We start from the raw sequence: 19,373 nt of genomic DNA, 5'->3' as shown, positions 1-19,373 counted from the left end.
CCCTTTGTAATTAAAGTCAAAGAATGCGAAATCAAAAATTAAGAGAATTCAATTGAGAATTTCTGATGAGAAAATAAGAGTTCCACGTCTTGAGAGAATTCAAAAGGCAACTATGATTCATCATGGCCAAAATAGGTAGACTACGCATTCTCAATCTTAGAATTGTTTTAACATCAGGTAGAGCATTCTCAATCCAAGTATACTTTCAATTTTCTCTGCTACCCCTAAAATTATTTTAAAATAGGTGATACATATTTTAAAGGAACCTGTATGGTTGCAATGTTCATTAACTATGTTCATTTTAAAAGATTATGGTTGCGATGTTCATTAACTATGTTCATTTAGTTAATTTGTTTCCCTACCAATCTGTTGATTAGTGTCAAGTTAAAATAATAAAATTTCTGAGATTCCAATAACAATGCAACCATGTATGCTTAAGAAAACAAAATTAACTTACTCTACCATGTATAAGTATTGTAAGAGAAAAGAACCATTTTTCATTGATGATATCATAGTAGACAGACACAACAATAACAAAACCAAGACCTATCACTATTCAGGACAAAAATAACAGACACAAGAAGCATCCACCATATTTTCACCATCTTTTAACATGCACCATCCCAATGTATTAACAGTAGTAAGAGCCAAAACCTTTCCTTTAGTCCACTTCCTCCATCTTGCTCTCCTCAGCACCATCCTCTTCCAATGGAGGCATATCAACATCATCCACACCACTCTCTTCCTCATCAATGCTAAGACCCAACTTCAACATCCTATGAATCCTTCCAGCAAATGTGTTGGGATCATCAAGGCTAAAACCTGATGTCAGAAGAGCTGTCTCAAATAGCAGCAGCACAAGGTCCTTCACCGATTTGTCGTTCTTGTCAGCTTCAGCCCGCTTCCTTAACTCCTCCATGATACCATTATCAGGGTTGATTTCCATAGTTTTCTTGCTAGACATGTAGCTTCCCATGCTGCTATCCCTCAGAGCCTGAGCTTTCATGATCCTTTCCATGTTTGCTGTCCATCCATACTCACCAGTCACCAAACAGCAAGGTGAATCAACAATCCTGTCAGAAACAACAACCTTCTCCACTTTGTCTCCCAATATGTCTTTCATAACCCTGCAAAGATCTTCAAATGATTTTTTCTTCTCTTCTTTTTTCTTCTTCTCTTCTTCAGTCTCATCATCCAACTTCAATCCTTCCTTTGTTGCAGAAACCAGTTTCTTTCCGTCATACTCTTTAAGCTGTCCAACAGCATATTCGTCAATGGCGTCAACCATGAAGAGAACTTCATAGCCCTTTTTCTTGAGTCTCTCCAAGAATGGAGAATTCTCCACAGCCTTTTTGCTCTCTCCGGTGATGTAGTAGATGTCTTTCTGGCCTTCTTTCATTCTTGTAACATAGTCCTTCAAGCTTGTCAGCTCATCACCACTCTTTGTAGAGTGGTATCTGAGCAAATCAGCAAGCTTAGCCCTGTTCTGGCTATCTTCATGGATACCCAATTTCAAATTCTTGGAGAAAGCATCATAGAATTTGTTGTAATCTTCCTTGTTCTCTGCAATTTCATTGAACATCTCAATGCACTTCTTCACAAGATTCTTCCGGATCACCTTCAAAATCTTGTTCTGTTGCAACGTTTCACGAGATATGTTGAGTGGCAAGTCATCAGAGTCAACAACACCTTTCACAAATCCAAGATACTCAGGTATGAGCTCCTCACAGTTATCCATGATGAACACCCTCCTAACATAAAGCTTGATGTTGTTCATCTTTTTTCTGGTGTCAAACAAATCAAAGGGTGCCCTTTTCGGGACAAAGAGAACAGCCTTGAACTCAAGCTGTCCCTCTACAGAGAAATGCTTGACAGCCAAGTGTTCTTCCCAGTCATTAGTGAGGCTCTTGTAGAAAGCAGCATATTCATCCTTCGAGATCTCTTCTGGTTTACGCAGCCAGATTGGCTTCTGCTTGTTTATGAGTTCCCACTCATGAGAAACCTCTTTAATCTTCTTCTTCTTCTTTGAATCTTTCTCCTTGTCCTCATCAACTTCCTCAACAGCCCCTTCTTCCTCTTTCTTGGGCTCATCATCTTCATCATCGCTGATCTCTTTCTCAAGGGTCTTCTCGGTCCAAAGGTAAATCGGATAACTGATGAATTCAGAGTGCTTCTTCACAAGATCCTTGATCTTCCTCTCTTCCAAGTATTCCAGCTGTTCACAAAAGTAATCAATAATTTAAAATCACTGAAAATATAGAAATAGTGCACTGGATTGCATCAAAGTTAAACTTCTCTGCAAAATACAGATGAAAGGAGTTGATTTCTAGATTAAAGTACCTGATCTTCTTTGAGGAAAAGAGTGATCTTAGTTCCCCTTCCAAGTTGCTCGCCTTCCGTATCTCTTGTAACAGTGAAAGAGCCACCAGCTTGTGATTCCCAAATGTATTGTTCATCATCATTATGTTTGGTGGTGACAATTACTTTTTCGGCAACCAGATAAGCAGAGTAAAACCCAACACCAAATTGACCAATCATGCTCACATCAGCACCAGCCTGCAAGGCCTCCATAAACTCCTTAGTTCCAGACCTTGCAATAGTACCCAAATTGTTCACCAAATCTGGAAGAAGAAAAAAAAAAAGATCCAGATAAGAACTTCAGAAACAGGTTCCATATTCCATAAAAAACACCACCATAATTTCAACAAATTCACCAAAATTGAAACACGCACTGAATCTTTTGAAATCAAAAGATTACCTGCTTTAGTCATTCCAATGCCACTGTCAATAATGGAGAGTGTCTTGTTGGCTTTGTCAGGAACAAGCCTAATGAAAAGTTCAGGCTGGCCATCCAGCTTGCTTTTATCGGTCAAACTCTCAAAACGAATTTTATCCAAAGCCTGTTGCACCAAAATCCACATAACAAAAACCATTATTGACAATTGAATTACATAAACTTCATGAAAATTATTTAGTTTCCTTCACAATGAAAGTAACGCTGATAAACAGATTAAATTGATTATTAATTGAAATGTGAATAAACCGAGTAAGAATTAACAAAGTAAGAAGATAAAGGAGGGAATTGAAGAGGCTTGTGCTTACATCAGAAGAATTGCTGATAAGTTCACGCAAGAAAATCTCCTTGTTGCTGTAGAAAGTGTTGATGATAAGGCTAAGAAGTTGATTGATCTCAGCCTGGAATGCGAATGTCTCAGCGTCCGCCATTGTTACTCGATCAAGAAACCAAACTCACACAGAGAATGAATTGCAGAAAGAATTGTAGAATGTTGAATGAAATGGGGAAAGAATATTAAGTTGCTTCGATGAGTTAATGGAATGGAATGAGGAGAGATTATATATATCGTTGTGATTGTTGAATGAACTGCTTCTCGATTCTTCTGTCCCTTTCTCGATCCTTTTCTTCTTCTTCCGCTTTTTTCTCTTTTTTTTTTTTTGGAATGAAATGAGGTAAGACGGTGTCGTTTTAAAATATCGAGAACGTTCGGTTATAACTGCTGAGTCTCGAATGTTCGGAGGTTTTCCCTCTTAAAGGACATAAACAATCTGGCGCGGGAATTCAGTGTAAGAACGCTTTATCGTTTCGTAAACTTAATATAGTTAAATATAGTATTAAAAATTTAATATTTTTCAAAAATATTAAAATAGATTTTAGTTTATTTAAATAGAAAAAAAGTCATGCAGTGACACTGTAAAATAGTTTTACACTGTCAACCAATCACAACCATGCATTCAATTATATCCCACTTTTATTTTAAAAAACTTTTTATAACATGGCATTTTGTTGATTTTTTATTGATTGAATGTGTAAAATAACTTTACACTGACCGTGTATGAATATTATTCTCTTTAAAATGTATTTTAAAATGGGAACATTATATATATATATATATATATATATATATATATATATATATATATATATATATATATATATATATATATATATATATATATATATATATATATATATATATATAGGAGGGATCAAATTACACCCGAATAGTTACACCACGAGTTACACTCGTTCAATAACTACATCTCCAATTAATATTTTTTAATTTTAACCGTTGGATTGAAACATAATATCATATAGATCATACCTATAAAGTTTGAGCTTAATCTATAATGATTTACTATGTCATTGAATCACATCAAAATTAACGTTATATGAAAGCTCATTTTGACGTTAATCTTTGGATATCTTGATGATATAGTAAATCATTATAGATTAAGCTCAAACTTTATAGGTATGATCTATATGTTATTATGTTTCAATCGAACGGTTGAATTTAAAAAATATTAATTTGAGATGTGGTTATTGAACGAGTGTAACTCGTGGTGTAACTCTTCGGGTGTAATTTGATCCCTCCTTATATATATATATATATATATATATATATATATATATATATATATATATATATATATATATATATATATATATATATATATATATATATATATATATAGGGCATATCATATATATATATAGGGCATATCATATGAGAATGACATATTTATATGAGAATGTGAGAATGAATCTGAACCATTGTATTTTAAAATAAATGGTAGAGATTATGGGTGAATCTTTTTTTTCTCTCTCCTACTTCATTTATTTCAAGATGCAGGAGAGAGAAAAAATATATATATATATATATATTAATAGAAGGTAATTTTTACTTCTATTTAAATATTTGAGAGAGCTCACAAAGATAAAATTTCGTCCAAAGGTAAGATCTAGGAGAAAGAAATTATGAGAAACAAATGTTCTCTCATTCTCACTTAAAATAGGCAACTCTGAAGCGTCATATAACGCCAAATCAATCAGACGACTGTCTACATAATATGTTGCACTTTCCGTAGATGATTTTAACAACTCTCATTATATAAGAGAAAAACATGTCATTCTCAAGTATTTAAATTCATCTCATTCTCACATCTCTATCCACTCTGTCATTAACATGAATATTGGAGTGCTAACTTTGCAGGTCCACGTCCGCACAACCATATCAGAGAGTTGCACCAATGTATCAAGAGTCCATCTCATAAGTTCATTTATAATTATGGTTCCAGAAAGAAACAGCGACACCGTATGTGGAAATCGACTCCTAATTTGTTCAAAGTTCAACAAAAATCATTATCTCTTCGTCAGAGATCCATACCTCAGATTCACATCGTTGTAACATCCACATACTCTAGTGAAGCTCGATAACATGCTCTTTAAGACTATGGCAACATTAAGAAGGACTCAATCTTCAAAAGCCGTTGTAGCTACCGCAACTACCAAAGCTCAACTACTTCCTCCAAAAGTTGAAGATTTAGTCATTGTGACCTCTCCCTTTTATCCAATGCCACAAGATATGGATCCTTCGAGAGTCCTTTGAGAAGTATTCCCAATCTCACCAACTTCCAGACCAGCGCAGCATCCTTGCCAAGGAAAGCCATCAAATCATCCTCCCTTGCAACCTCTAGCACCTAGACAAAAGATGCTCATTGGCCTTCAATTGTTGTAAGCCAATCTAGGTGTGCAAGGAGTGATTTATTTGTTAAATAGCAAGTACAACCTAGTCCATTAACATAATTCTCAGATTTTGACAGATGGGATTTTGAAAATTGATGAGAACTTGCGATTTTCTCCACCAAGAAATAGCACAGTACGGAAGGAACCCTCACACAACTATGTGGTCGATGTTTCACTGATCTAGGTTAGAAAGGTCACACCACATGGAAAATCTCCTTAGTCCCCACACATACATAGGAGCAAGATACATTGGACTTCTTCTCTCAGTTCTGAGGGAAGGAGTGGAAATCACGTCCCAAGTGAGGTTTACCATCCCCAAAGAAGGGAAAGGCACGAAGAAGACACTCTAATTTTGTAGAGAAAAAGGAACCCATTATCTACATATATCCTAGAAAACAGAGTACCGAAGTCCCTGGAGAAACCTCTGAAGTTGTCTAACTATGTAGGACCTCAACGAGCACGTAAAATCTTTGCATTAACCATTAATGCATCTGCCGTTAAAACCATCCCAAATGGGAGCATCAACTTGTGGAAAGACCTATGTGATGCTTTCACCTCCCAGTTTACCGCTTGCAAGCGATAATCAACAATCCTTGTGAGTCTCAATGGAATCATGCATGGGAGGAAAGATACTCGGGGATACATAGACCGACGTACAAAGGTGGAAATAGTATTAGGAGGCATGGACGAACTGGAATGCTCGATATTCAAGAAGGGCGTGAGACTAGACTGCATGTTCCGAGAAAAATTAAGGCTCAACAGACCCCGTTGTTTGAGAAATATACTAAATAGGACATAACCCTACATGAATCGGGGAGAAGAGCTCTTAGCTAAGGAGAGCGAGAAAAATCACGGAGCCGGAAGTGTCGGCTATAACAAAGTTCCTGAGAGGAATAACAATCCTCGAAGGAACGATGAAGGGAGATGATATCGGGAAAGGGATTCATTCTACACTCCTTTGGTTACTTCAAGGGAGAAGATTTATCAGGAATGCGTCAACACTAATTTTAAATAGGGAGGGATCAGGAATCCGTACCCGTCAAAGAATCTCCAAGGACAGACATGTTCAAATACAATTATTTCTATAAGAGTCACAACCATAATACAAATGACTGCATTTAATTCAAGGATTCAATTAAAGAGTTGATTAAGAAAGGTTGTCTATCTGAGTAAACCCAAGAAGGTGCATAGGATATAGTTAAGAAAAAAGAAGGGGGCCTGGGGGACGTGAAGAGTCGTCAAGACAAAAACAGTTTCCTCGAAGGAAGAAGTCATCCCCGCAAGAAAATTATCTAAGTTGTGGCTAGGAGTAGGGAGATGAAAGGAAATAGTAGCGAATAGGAAAAAGACATAAGGGGAAAACGCCAGTACATTTATTCCTTTACATGAGTAAATGCTGGATTTCGTGCAAACTTTAAGGTTTTTCCTCTAAGTTTATTGGACGTCACTAGGATCGTTCATGAGCAAGGGTCGGTTCCCATCCCTAACCCTCCCTAGGTTAAAACTCGATCCAAGATAGATGTGTGGCCAACCCATCGCGACCTTTGGAGTAGCTAGCTGCCAAAGGGGATGGAACCATATTTCCTGTCGGAAATGGATTGATGTATTTACACGAGCTAAGTGTCTGCAATAGCATCCCTGATTATGGGAAATTGATTGGTGTAGTCGCGTGCGCGAGGAATTTGAGACTTCCACATCGCACGCTCCTAAGAGGATATCATAATAACAGCTCCATAAGTCCAAAAATTCAGGTCTAAAAATTCAGGCTCAAGAGATTTTTATAAGTATCTAAGCCATAGGGTTAAGAAGAAAAGGGAAAAAAAATACAATATAGAAGAAATAATTTTAGTATCTAAAAAAAGATATCAACACAACTTGTTATCCAATTGCATTCAAAATATGTTATAAATCAATAAAAATATTTTTTTTAAATGACATATAGAAATAAATTAATTGAATTTGTAACAGGAACTATTACAACTTTAGGAATTTTCTTTTTTTAAAAAATAAGTTATTTTAAAAAATTGATTATAGAATTATGTGATTCAAACATACTCTGAACAAATTTGATCCCAGCTGTTCGTGAATTTGTAACGAGTTCAATTCGAGTTAAATAAAAAATTTGTAACGAACTTTAGTCGATTTTCAAGACGAACTAAAATTTATCAAGTCAAATCACACTGAAATTTATTCGACACGACTTATATTCAATCCTACAAGTGAGGATAATCTTCAGATTTCCAAATTGGATTCACACTCATCAAATTAAATTTTTATCAAATACATTAAAAGTTGTACATAAACTTACCTATTTAATGAAAAATACGGGTTATAATAATTACTTGATAATTTTGAAAAACTAATATACATTATAAACAAAATTAATATAAATAACTATATTATGAAACTTTCTTAGATTTTATGATATTATCAAAAGAAACATATATTCAGTGACAAGAGTACAATTCACTTAACCACTTAAACTTATACAGAAGATGATGAAAATGGACACCACTGTAAAAAAAGGGAGAAAATGGAAAAAGTAACCCAACAGCTATCTCAGAGATGCATGAATCCAAATATCATATATCAATTTTCAGCAATGCCACAATATCAAGCACATACTTTAATAAACCAGAAGATAAGGAAAGCCTTGAGATCAATCATCAGGAAAACCAAGGAATCTGTTTATATGATTGGCCACTGGTGTAGCATCACCTGGAGTATAAGGAAGGAGAGAATTTAAATCCATATCTGATATAGTTTGATGGAGTGTATGAGGACTAGCACAATACAAATGTTTTCTGTTGGCAAGTTCATCGGCAAGCTCACTTTGATGATTATCCATTAAATCTTCGTTTACGACTACAATTAACGGTTTGCTTAGCCTCAGTGTCTCAAATATGCTGCCTGACCCTGCATTAAATCAGAGTAGCATGTTTCTCATTTCAGTTTTATATGATATGACACAGGTTTTATCAACAAAATATCTAAAAAGCATTTGGTATATTGAATGACAAAGCTCTCAGCCTGGCTAGTAGTAAAAATCCTAATTGAAGCTTGTAATTAAGTTAATTATAATGAACTTAACAATATAAGCGGAAGATATTGGCTAAAAAATCCACAATTAACAAAATATAGATGTTTCATTGTTTCAAGACGAGAGGCTAGAAAGCATGAACATTATTTTTAAAATTGGTTGGGCCCAAACTGAATTTCAGTTCTGCATATCATTCTGGGAAACCCGGGGTTGCTAACAGGTAATTTGAGTCCTGCCTTAGGCGGCTTATGTGAACTAAATGGCTAAATTGACAGAGTTTTGGTATAGTGCTAACTTTAATAATGCTGCAAAGATGGACTGACCCTTTTAAGGCCTTATTCAGGAGAGACCCCTTTGTATTAATTAGAGATATGACTCGATCAGCAGTAGAGGATAACATGCTGTGGTAGCTGAAAAAAGAAATCACATGTTGGATTTATTGAGAGGAATTATTTGAAATCAGAAATAGAACAAAATGCACAACCAGCCTAACAAACACGTGAAAAAGTAGAATTACATGTAGGAGACATAGTTTTTCTGAAGATACAGGCATACATTCTGACATGTTGAGGACTTTGGCTAAAAGCACAAATGAGAAATTGAAATTGATATGGTGAAGAATGATCGGTGATCGGGAACTCAAGGTGCATTCAGCTCCAGCCCTTGCAATACAAGCTAATGCCAATGGAGAAAAAGTTCTTGTCCATGGGGAAGTTTACCTGACTTTGAAAACTACTAAGAAACTCGTCTACATTACAGAATCAGTTTCCTAAATCTTACCTTGCAAGAGCCTTTTTTTGTGTCAAACAGGTATCCTATTCACGCAACTACAAAGATTAATCTCTCGAATCACGTAGGATCCCAATGGATGGAAAACCTCTCCCTCAAGACTTTTAACGCTGCTGCATTCTCAGGACTGAATTTGAACGCCCAGGGTCTTTGATAATGCTGGAAGAGACTGTAATCATCTCATCTGTTAGAATTTGTTAAGCAATTGAAATGGATAAGATGAGAGAAATATTCATTGTATTTCTTGATTAGAGTGATACAGGAAACTTGCTATATAAAGGCAAGCAAAAGGTAAACAAATACTGACAAAGGTACTAACAGCTAGGGCCAGCTCAGCAGTAGTAGTGGAACATGTCCTCCACTACTCTGCCCACTATTCTATTGACACACATAATAGAAAATTATGTAACCACTACTCTATTATCATCCAATCGCTCTTGGATACTAAAGTAATAGTCGAATAGAAAATCTTAGATTGGAGAGAAAAAATGCAATATGTAAGTTTGCTTATAACTACCGGGTTGTTAATGAATGGGAAGCGTGAGAGGAATCTATATTTTTGGATTATATAAGCAGTTAGTAAGGTAGCAGAAAATTGGTTGTGATTTGGATGAAACCTTTGGGGGAGAGAGAGAGAGAGACTAAGCATTCTGAGTAGTCTACAGCCAATCACATAATAATTTGTGTATAACTGCATGGTAATTAGTGAAAACAAACACTCAAAAGGCAAGTTGTAACAAGAATACCTGCATGGCTAATTACAAGAGAAGCAGATCTGAGATGGTCTGCAATACTGGAAGAAAAAGTGAAGTAGTCTACAGCCAATGAACCTTCTCTTTCAGACTGCAATCAAATGTTATTAACAAGAGTTAACTCAGTAAAAATATATCTGATACATAAAAATATACTTTTAGATACTTCATCTACAGAAGTAATCAATTTATGTACTTACGTTGTTTTTTAAAGCAAATCAAACAAGGTAAGATTATCTACAAATTTCTCCAAACTTTTGATAACTACCATAGCCAATTTGTGAAGGGGTGTCTGCCATGGCGGCTCCATAGACCGCAATGTCATGCTTAAATGGCAGATTTTTGTCTCTTCCATCAACAGCATTGCGTAAAACTAGACGTTGTTAATTGTTGCAAAGCCGCATACTGATCAAGCGAGCTCCACTATTGCCATTTCCGCTGAGGCAACACCACCCAATAAGGATGGCAAACGGGCATGCCCGCCCATTTAAGGCCACCAAAGCCGGCAAAGAAACGGGGCGGGGCTAACATAGTTGAGGGAGCGGGACTAAAACTTTGGACCGCCCCGTAAGGTGGGGCGGACCCCTGAGCATTGCACTTTTAAAGCCTACAATTGCAAGAATTTATGTTAATGTCCGCGGCCGCAAAAACTCGAGGTAGACATATTAAAGGGTGTGAGCCTAAAACCTTGGCCCGTCCCGCAAAATCGTGCAGGTAAAACGGGAATGTCTGCAGGCCGGACCAGTTTTGTCACTCCTACCCAATTATCTCCAAGATCATCATAGTTATAACTAGTTCTTTCTTCTTCCCATAAGTTAGGGCAATAAAGTTGACTTGGCAAATGTTTAAAGTGACACCGCCGCAGGCATGAACCTCCATAGCCCATATCAGCACAAAAATGAAAATACACTATCATATTAGAAATAAGGATGGATTCTCTAATTGTAAACTTTCACAAGAATGGATTGCACCATTCGAATTTTTGTCTATCTCTCTCATCATTGAATAGGTGAGCTATTTGTTAAAAGAAAATGAAATCTATAAAAAATTAGTTAGTTTGTTAGAGTTTGTTTGCATTTAATTTGATAGTTAGTTGCTCTTTATAACGAGAGCTCATTGTATTCCTTTCATTATTTTTTTCAATATGATTCTATTTGAGAATTTTATCTCTTACAAGCTCTAACGCCCCGTCTTCCATTGTCAACTGATTCATAATAACTGATAAAACTTTTGAATGCGTAATTAGAAAACAGAGAGGGAAATCAAGGAATAATGTTTTAAACTACCTTGGTAGGAAGAAAGGATCCACGGCCCATTTGGATGAGAAGATCGGTATAACCTTTTGCAAGCAATTGTTTCTTAACATTTTCTGAATCCATAGCTCTCACAAGAGCATCAAAAGAAGTCGTTCCTACAGTCACAAAAACCACTCTCCTTGTTTTGTCACCTCCGTCCTCGTCCCCCATTTGATTAAGCACGCCACTCGATTTCGATTTAGTTTGATTCTTCCACCAAATTATGCTTATGTTGAAAGTGTGTTGACATTAAAGACAGCAATCAGTGTTTGGGAGAGTCGATGTCATCGCTGAACAAAGCATCACAAACAGAAAGAACAAATCAACAAAATGCTATGGTTACCTAAAGCCAGAGAAGGAAAATGGATTGCCATTTTTTGTGGGTTTGGTAGCACATTTGGCCCACAAAACAAGAAAAGCTATACTACTGAATGCAATTCCAATATGTCATTATAACGGTAATTAGCAATGCAATAGAAACACGCATGCCATATTCTGGGCTATTCTGAAAGAAATCAAGAAACTTCACACTGACAACACAAGAGGTATATGCTAACTTAAGTTTCCTAGACCAAAAGTTTTAGAAAGCCATTAACACTTTCATCGGAAGCATCAATAGATATTTACTTTAATCAAGTTGGGACTATAATTTGGTGTAAAATTGTTCATAATAATGATATATATTCCAACTTAAGGTTAAGAACTCAAATAAAAGAACTAGTGGTTGTTGGCTCTAACATTTCTCATCAGGCCAAAACCACCACTCAGATCCCCACGAAAAGTGAGTAGTAAATATAGTCACAAAATCAAGAGTTCATAATTTAACGCACTAACGATTTATCATAAATCATGGATTTGACTAGTGATGATGAATTTACCAATGGTTGTTAATTAAGTCCCGGTATGAACCCCCACAAGCACAAGCGTCACAGTTAGTTCGAATCGACTTTTCAAAAGTAAGTAGATTGTACCATTACACTAATGATTGTCATCAACCATTGATCTATTCAACAATTGATCATATACTCAATAAATGAAATACTTTTAATGAGTCATAACGGATCAATACTCGACAACATTCATGAGCAATTGAATTAAACTGCAGACTACAGAGCGTAAATTTTGTAAAATCACTTGATTTCGACAAAGTAATTGTCATAACAAACATAAACTAAATTTTCTGATAGGAATCATGCACTACAACAACCACGGTTTTTTCAGCTATCACAAGGATCAGAGTGTGTCTCAACCTCTGTAATACCGATACCTCTGAAAAAATTTGTGTCTATCTGAAACTGAAACATTCATTTTTTTAAATTATTACCGGTATATGTGTCGATATCCGAGCTTTATAATTGTCAACCGCAATTTGAACAATAGTTTATAGTTTATATACTCACTTATACCGTAAAAAAACTAAATCAAAAGTCTATAATAAATTCCAATGAAGAATGAAAAATTGATTTTAAAAAGTCTTTAAAAAATGATTGTGTACATACCTGAAGGAGTGTTGGTGGATGAGCGGTGCGGTTCTTGCGATGCCGCGAATCTCAGGTAGATTCACTCAACTGTGTAAAAAGAGAGCATTGTGAATCTAAGACAGGGTTTGTGTCTATGTTACGAAAATATGATTGACTTTATTTTAATGAATCGAAAATAACAACAATGCCCCCTCTTTTTTTAGTTTTGCAATATTTTATTAAGTTCATTTTAATTGACACGCACACTACGCGCTACACACAATTATATTACTTTTCATGCGCTTAATTTTAATATTATTTAAATAAGGGTAATGCTAACGAGTGCTCCAGGGGCACTGGTTAAGAGATTAAATAGGTAAGTTGAGCATTGTTTAATAAAGTAGGTAAGTTGAAATAAATTAATAAGATATGTTTTTACCCAAAATATATGTATTAAATGCATTGAAAACATAAATAATTAACTTTTTTAAAGAAGATTAGATATCTATCATATAAAAAAATCGATTGTTCTTGAAAAACCAATTTTGCCCTTCTTTGCATTCTAAACTGCCACGTGGCTAGCCTCTTCAACGGGAAACCAAATTTGAACTTTTTCTTTTCTACTTCTATGCTTCTTTTCCTACATTTTCTATGCTACTTTTTTGCAAAACTACTTTCTGCAAAACTACTTTTTCTTTTCCTTTTTTTATCGAAAACAGAAAAAAAATTTCCATCCTTTCCCATCAATTGACTACCTAGCAGACCTACCTACTTTACTTGCAATTTTGGTTTTCCTTGCTTCCATACAACTCATTTGTTCTTTCAATACAACTATAGCTACTTCTTGATGCACAACCTTTCACGATTCTTTTCTTTTCAATTGAAGTTGATTGTTTTCTTAAGCTTTTTTGTTTTCTCTCTTCCTGTTCTTCTTAATTCTATCTTCATATACCTCTCTTTATTTCCCTTCTTCTTTATTCTGCTTCCTCTATCTGCTTATTCTTCTTCTTTCTTCCCTCTTTTTTTTTCTTCAACAAAAAATGTTACTTTTATCCTTCTCCTTTTAGATCTATGAAACGTTGACGATTATGTTGTTGCTGATATTTTTGTTGTTGTTGCACGTTTCGAGAAATTATATCTGGTTGATTTAAACGGCTTGATCAACGGGTTGTTTAGAAGCTACATGGGTTAAGAAAATCCTGCAGATCTGAAGAAAAGCGCTTATGGATTGGGAATTCCTTTTGGTTAGAAATTTCTTAAACTTTTTTATTATGATTATTTATCTTTTCATATATATGTTACCTCATGTATTTTTTTTGTTGGTTTTGTGTTTCTCATAGATTTAGAAATCCCAATCTTAGAAAAAAATTCTCCAGATCTTATCAAAAGCAGATCTAAAAAAAATAGATGAGGAAAAAGTGAAATCTTTTTTGTTTTCGAAATGATCTCTTGGTTTGACAAATCTCAAAATTTAATCTTGTGATAATTTGAAAATTTGAAGTTTTTAGTTCTACAAATGTTATCAAAAGCAGATTTGGAAAAAAAATATTGGAAAAATCGAAATCTTTTCTTGATTCAAAATGATCTTTTGATTTGACATTTTTCAAAATTTAATCTTGTGATATTTTGAAAACCCCAAGTTTTTGTTCTCTCTCTCACTGTTGGTATTTTGTCATAAAATTATGTTGCTTTTAAAATCTTCATTATTGTGTTTTCTTATTGATTATGAAGATACATGGTGATGGTGTTTTATTGGAAGGAAGAAGTCATTTCTCTATTTATGACACTGAAGAAGAAAGAAAAATTAACACAATTAACATTCAAAATATATTTTTGTCTGGATTTGCTCATAATTTTATTTAGAACTTTTATTATTTAATTCTCTTTGTTGCTATTACATTGTTATAATATAGATGATGTTTTTGTGTTTCTTTCATTGAATGTTGATATATTTTCACATTTTCTATGCACCGATAGTGGGGAGATAGAAATTATGAAAATGTTAAATATTGTGTTTCTTTTTCTTAATATTAATTTGATCTTTTTTGATTTATTGAGTTTCTTTTCATTTTAAATGTTGTTTATGGTGACAGACAAAGTTGCAAATAAAGCTAAAAAGAATATGTTGGGGAAGATCATGTTTAATATCGCGACACGTCAACTCAAATTTCAAATACCCATCCTCATTTGAAACTCAATCAATTTCTATCTTCTCAGTGCAACCATTTGAACACAATATATATAACTTTTTTATATTAAATATCATGTTTTCAATATTTTAATATATTTAATTTAATGTATTGAAAGTTGTATCTAAAACCAGCCTTTGTACAAAATCAACCTTTGTATTTTTTACTCCTACTAAAATTCTTTATATTACTTTTAAGGGTTAATACTATTTTAGCCCCCTGCCATATAGGCGAGATTCGGTTTACCCCCCTCTAAAAAAAAATCTTATTGGACAAACCTTGCAAAATAAAGATTCCATCAAATTTGACCCTGATCAATTTTTTTGACCAAGCCTACATGGCATTTTTGGTAGTGCTGACTGTACAACACATAAGCAATGTGGCACAGTAAGCACTGCCACGTGGAATTTAATTTTCTTTTAATTTTTTTAAAAAAAATTTCTTTATTGATTTTTTTTAATTTTTTTTTGTTGATTTTTCTTAAAAAATTTTTTATTATTTTTTTTTTTAAAAAAATTTAGTATTTTTTTTTATTTTTTTAAAATATTTGACAGTACCTGCGAATTTACATACGAATTTGACAATACCCGCGGATTTACCTACGGATTTAAAAATACCTGCGGATTTACCTTTAAAAATACCTGCGAATTTGACAATACCTACGGATTTACCTGCGAATTTTCCTGCGGATTTACCTGCGAATTTACCTGCGGATTTACCTACAAATTTGACAATACCTGGGGATTTACCTTTAAAAATACCTGCGAATTTGACAATACCTGCGGATTTACCTGCGGATTTACCTACGAATTTGACAATACCTACGGATTTACCTACGGATTTGACAATACCTGCGGATTTACATACGGATTTACTTGCGGATTTACCTACGAATTTAAAATTACCTACGGATTTACCTTTAAAATACATGCAGATTTACCTGCGAATTTGACAATATCTGCGGATTTACCTACGGATTTGAAAATACCTGCGAATTTATATATAATAAAAATAAATTTTAAATAATAATTAAAAAAAATGGAAAAAAATATTAAATTTTAAAAATTGGAAAAATATTGGAAAAATATTAAATTTTTTTAAAAAAAATAATAAAAAAAAAAGCAACAAAAAAAATTAAAAAAAAAATCAATAAAATTTTTTTAAAAAAAAATATTAAAAAAAATCAATAAAATTTTTTTAAAAAAAATTAAATTCCACGTGGCAGTGCTGACTGTGCCACATTGCTTATGTGCTGTACAGTCAGCACTACCAAAAATGCCATGTAGGCAAGATTCTAAGAATCTTGGCCAAAAAAATTGATCAGGGTCAAATTTGATGGAATCTTTATTTTGCAAGGTTTGTCCAATAAAATTTTTTTTTAGAGGGGTGTAAACCGAATCTCGCCTATATGGCAGGGGGTAAAGTAGTATTAACCCTACTTTTAATATAAAGACTATGACTGATTTCACAATTCTGTCACATCTAATTATATCAATTGGTAATAGGTGATATGATGACTACAAACATATCTTTAGGCATACACTTCCCAATGTTTAAAAGACATAGAAAGTTGGTCCAACCCTTCCAACTTGCATAAAAATATTATTATAGGATTAAAAATATTTTAAACCAACCAATGGTATATTGAGTACTCTTCAACTTTACATCATAATTATTTTGTTTGAAAAATTAACACATAATCACCATACATATAAATACAATAAATATATAATTATGTAATTTATATCAGGTCATAATTATAAAAATTAAATTTAAAAAATTGAATAATAAATAAAAATACAAATTAAAAATAAATTAAAAGTAAAAAAAATTATAATCAATTTATGTTAATATAATTTTCTTCCATTTATACCATAAAATTGTTATTACACTATTAATAATTTTATTATTCTTTATGACATTAATTATCTTTTTAGATAAATGTATAATTTAATTACATTAATTTCTTTCTTTCTAACAAATAATTAAGAGTGTTATTTATAAAATAATAATATCCTTGCGTTTTATTTAGAAAGAGAAAAATAAATAAGGGTATGATAGGAAAAGAGGGAGTAATTATTTAAATATTTTATTTTTTAACAAAAAAATAATTAGAAAAAATAGAGAAAATATATATTTCAATAAAGAAATTTTATATAAAATAACATATTTCTTCAATTGTTTATGACTTTTCATTCTTTTTTTAGTTTTTCAGATTGTAGATCAATTGAAGATGAAGATGTTTTAATAATAATTTTTTATTTTGTTTCTACACAATTGATTTAACAATTTGAAAAAGGGTTGAAACATGGGTAAAGGTTCATATATCAACAATAATGACAATATCAAAGCATATCTTTTTATATTAACAAAAAAATCTCACATTAAATATTTTACTTTGAATTTCATATTTTTTTAAAATAATGGTTGACAATAAATCAACTAAAATTATTATATTTCATTTCACTTTTATCTATTTTTTATACTAGACTAAAATGTAAATATTCTTTAGTAGTGAGATTATAATATTATATTAATTACATTCATTTATCTCTCTTTAACAAATAATTAAGAATGATATTTCTAAAATATAATTAACATTGCATTAAATTTTAAAATTGTTAATAATAAAAATAAAACGTAATATATTTCAGATTAAAATGTTTTGTTTTAAAACTTAAAACGGTTTATTTTACCTTCTACAAATAATAATTATTTTTAAATTTTTTATCATCTACTATTGTAATATTCATTTCTCCACAATTAATGCATTATGTACCAAAAAATAGTTTTCCTTCTTTCAATGCTTGATGAGTTTATGGATTTTTTAATAACTTCTTATATGCTTAAAATTTAAAAGATTTATTTTAATATTAAATTATATAAAAATAATACTTACAAGATTTACAAGATTTGTTTTAATATTTATATGTTTTTATACGAAAAAAATTATGATATTTTGTATCATTATGTTGCATTGCATTCTTTGTGACATTTCATAATGATTGATTTGAGTGATGTTTGATAATATGTGAAAAAATGAGGTTTCAAAGGTGAATGCGATTGGATCACATGATGATGTTGTGAATGGTTAAGGACGTGCATGTGTGGGTAAATATATGAAGCATGAGGATACACACACACACACACACACACACACACACACACACACACACACACACACACACACACACACACACACATATATATATATATATATATATATATATATATATATATATATATATATATATATATATATATATATATATATATATATATATATAGAATTGCTAATAATTGTTGTGTATCTACTATATTTATTACTTATGTCTTTTATAATGATTATGAATTACTCACCCTTTTTGCTTAGAAGTGTTGCCTCGACGCATTGGTAACTTGCACGTAATCAGGAATATACGTAGGAACTTGAGGATAGCTTCATGGAGTCTTTTAGTGATTTATTTCGAATAAAGAGGCTCTTGCTCTGATACATAACACTGTGGTTGGGATCGTTTAATTAGAACAACTGTGTTCTTTTATTTACTTTGAGATTTTTGAACTACCTGTTATGGTACTTGAGATGTTTGAATTATGAATTATGATTGATGAAGTTCTATAGAGTTTTTTATTAAAGATGTTTGTGAACTATGAATTCCGCTGCGAGAAAGTTGATTTATTATTATTGTCGTTAAAGAAGTATTGATTTTAAATAACTTGCGAACTTGTGTTACGGAGTAGGACGCTTTTATTATGATGTTTTTATGAAGTTGTGACACCCGTTGAAGGTGATTCTATGTTATTTGTATTTTTGTAAATATATCTATGAATTTATGTGGATTTTAGAAGGGTGTTACATCTTCTATGATTGGTAGTATGGCCATTGATACCCAACTAATGGTTCGGTGACTACTACGTTTGTTTGTCTAGATTCTCCTTTGACAATTTATGGTAAGTATTTTTGAAGTTGACTTAATTTGTTTGCCTCTAAGTCAAATTGATGTTATTCTGGGTATGAATCGGCTAGAATTCAACCATGTCCTTATTAGTTCTTTTGACAAGACGGTGTTGTTTCTTGAACCCAAAGAGAATACAAATTTGAGATTCATATCTGCAGGGACAGGTAGAGATTTCCTTGAGGGAGAGTGCTTAAGTGTTCATGATGTTCGCTTTCTTAAGAGTGGAAAGTGAAGTTGTGATTGCGGATCTTCCTATTGTGTGTGAGTTTCCAAATGTGTTTCCAGATGACTTTAGTGATTTAACGCCATAAAGAGAAGTTGAGTTCGCCATAGACCTAGTACCTAGT

The 19,373-nt window shown here is 32.8% G+C and overlaps 2 protein-coding genes across 2 annotated transcripts; both read right to left on the bottom strand.

Annotated features, from left to right (window-relative positions):
* Positions 1-478: 478 nt before the first annotated feature.
* Positions 479-3,445, bottom strand: LOC131653103 (heat shock protein 83). Its single transcript, XM_058923151.1, has 4 exons — positions 3,103-3,445; positions 2,759-2,900; positions 2,341-2,621; positions 479-2,215 (listed from the first exon to the last, which is right to left on the bottom strand). Exons 1-4 carry the CDS (start codon positions 3,223-3,225, stop codon positions 662-664), a joined length of 2,100 nt encoding a protein of 699 aa, XP_058779134.1. The 5' UTR covers positions 3,226-3,445; the 3' UTR covers positions 479-661.
* A 4,496-nt stretch (positions 3,446-7,941) lies between these two features.
* LOC131653102 (uncharacterized) lies at positions 7,942-13,077 on the bottom strand. The gene is made up of 4 exons (XM_058923150.1): positions 12,918-13,077; positions 11,410-11,708; positions 10,118-10,214; positions 7,942-8,458 (listed from the first exon to the last, which is right to left on the bottom strand). The coding sequence occupies exons 2-4, from the start codon at positions 11,587-11,589 to the stop codon at positions 8,202-8,204; spliced, it is 534 nt and encodes a 177-aa protein (XP_058779133.1). The 5' UTR covers positions 11,590-11,708; positions 12,918-13,077; the 3' UTR covers positions 7,942-8,201.
* Between the last annotated feature and the right edge of the window lie 6,296 nt (positions 13,078-19,373).

The sequence above is a fragment of the Vicia villosa genome, linkage group LG2 (assembly GCF_029867415.1).
Source record: "Vicia villosa cultivar HV-30 ecotype Madison, WI linkage group LG2, Vvil1.0, whole genome shotgun sequence".
Classification (NCBI taxonomy): Eukaryota; Viridiplantae; Streptophyta; class Magnoliopsida; order Fabales; family Fabaceae; genus Vicia; species Vicia villosa.
This window is presented reverse-complemented; position numbering and strand designations above follow the sequence as displayed.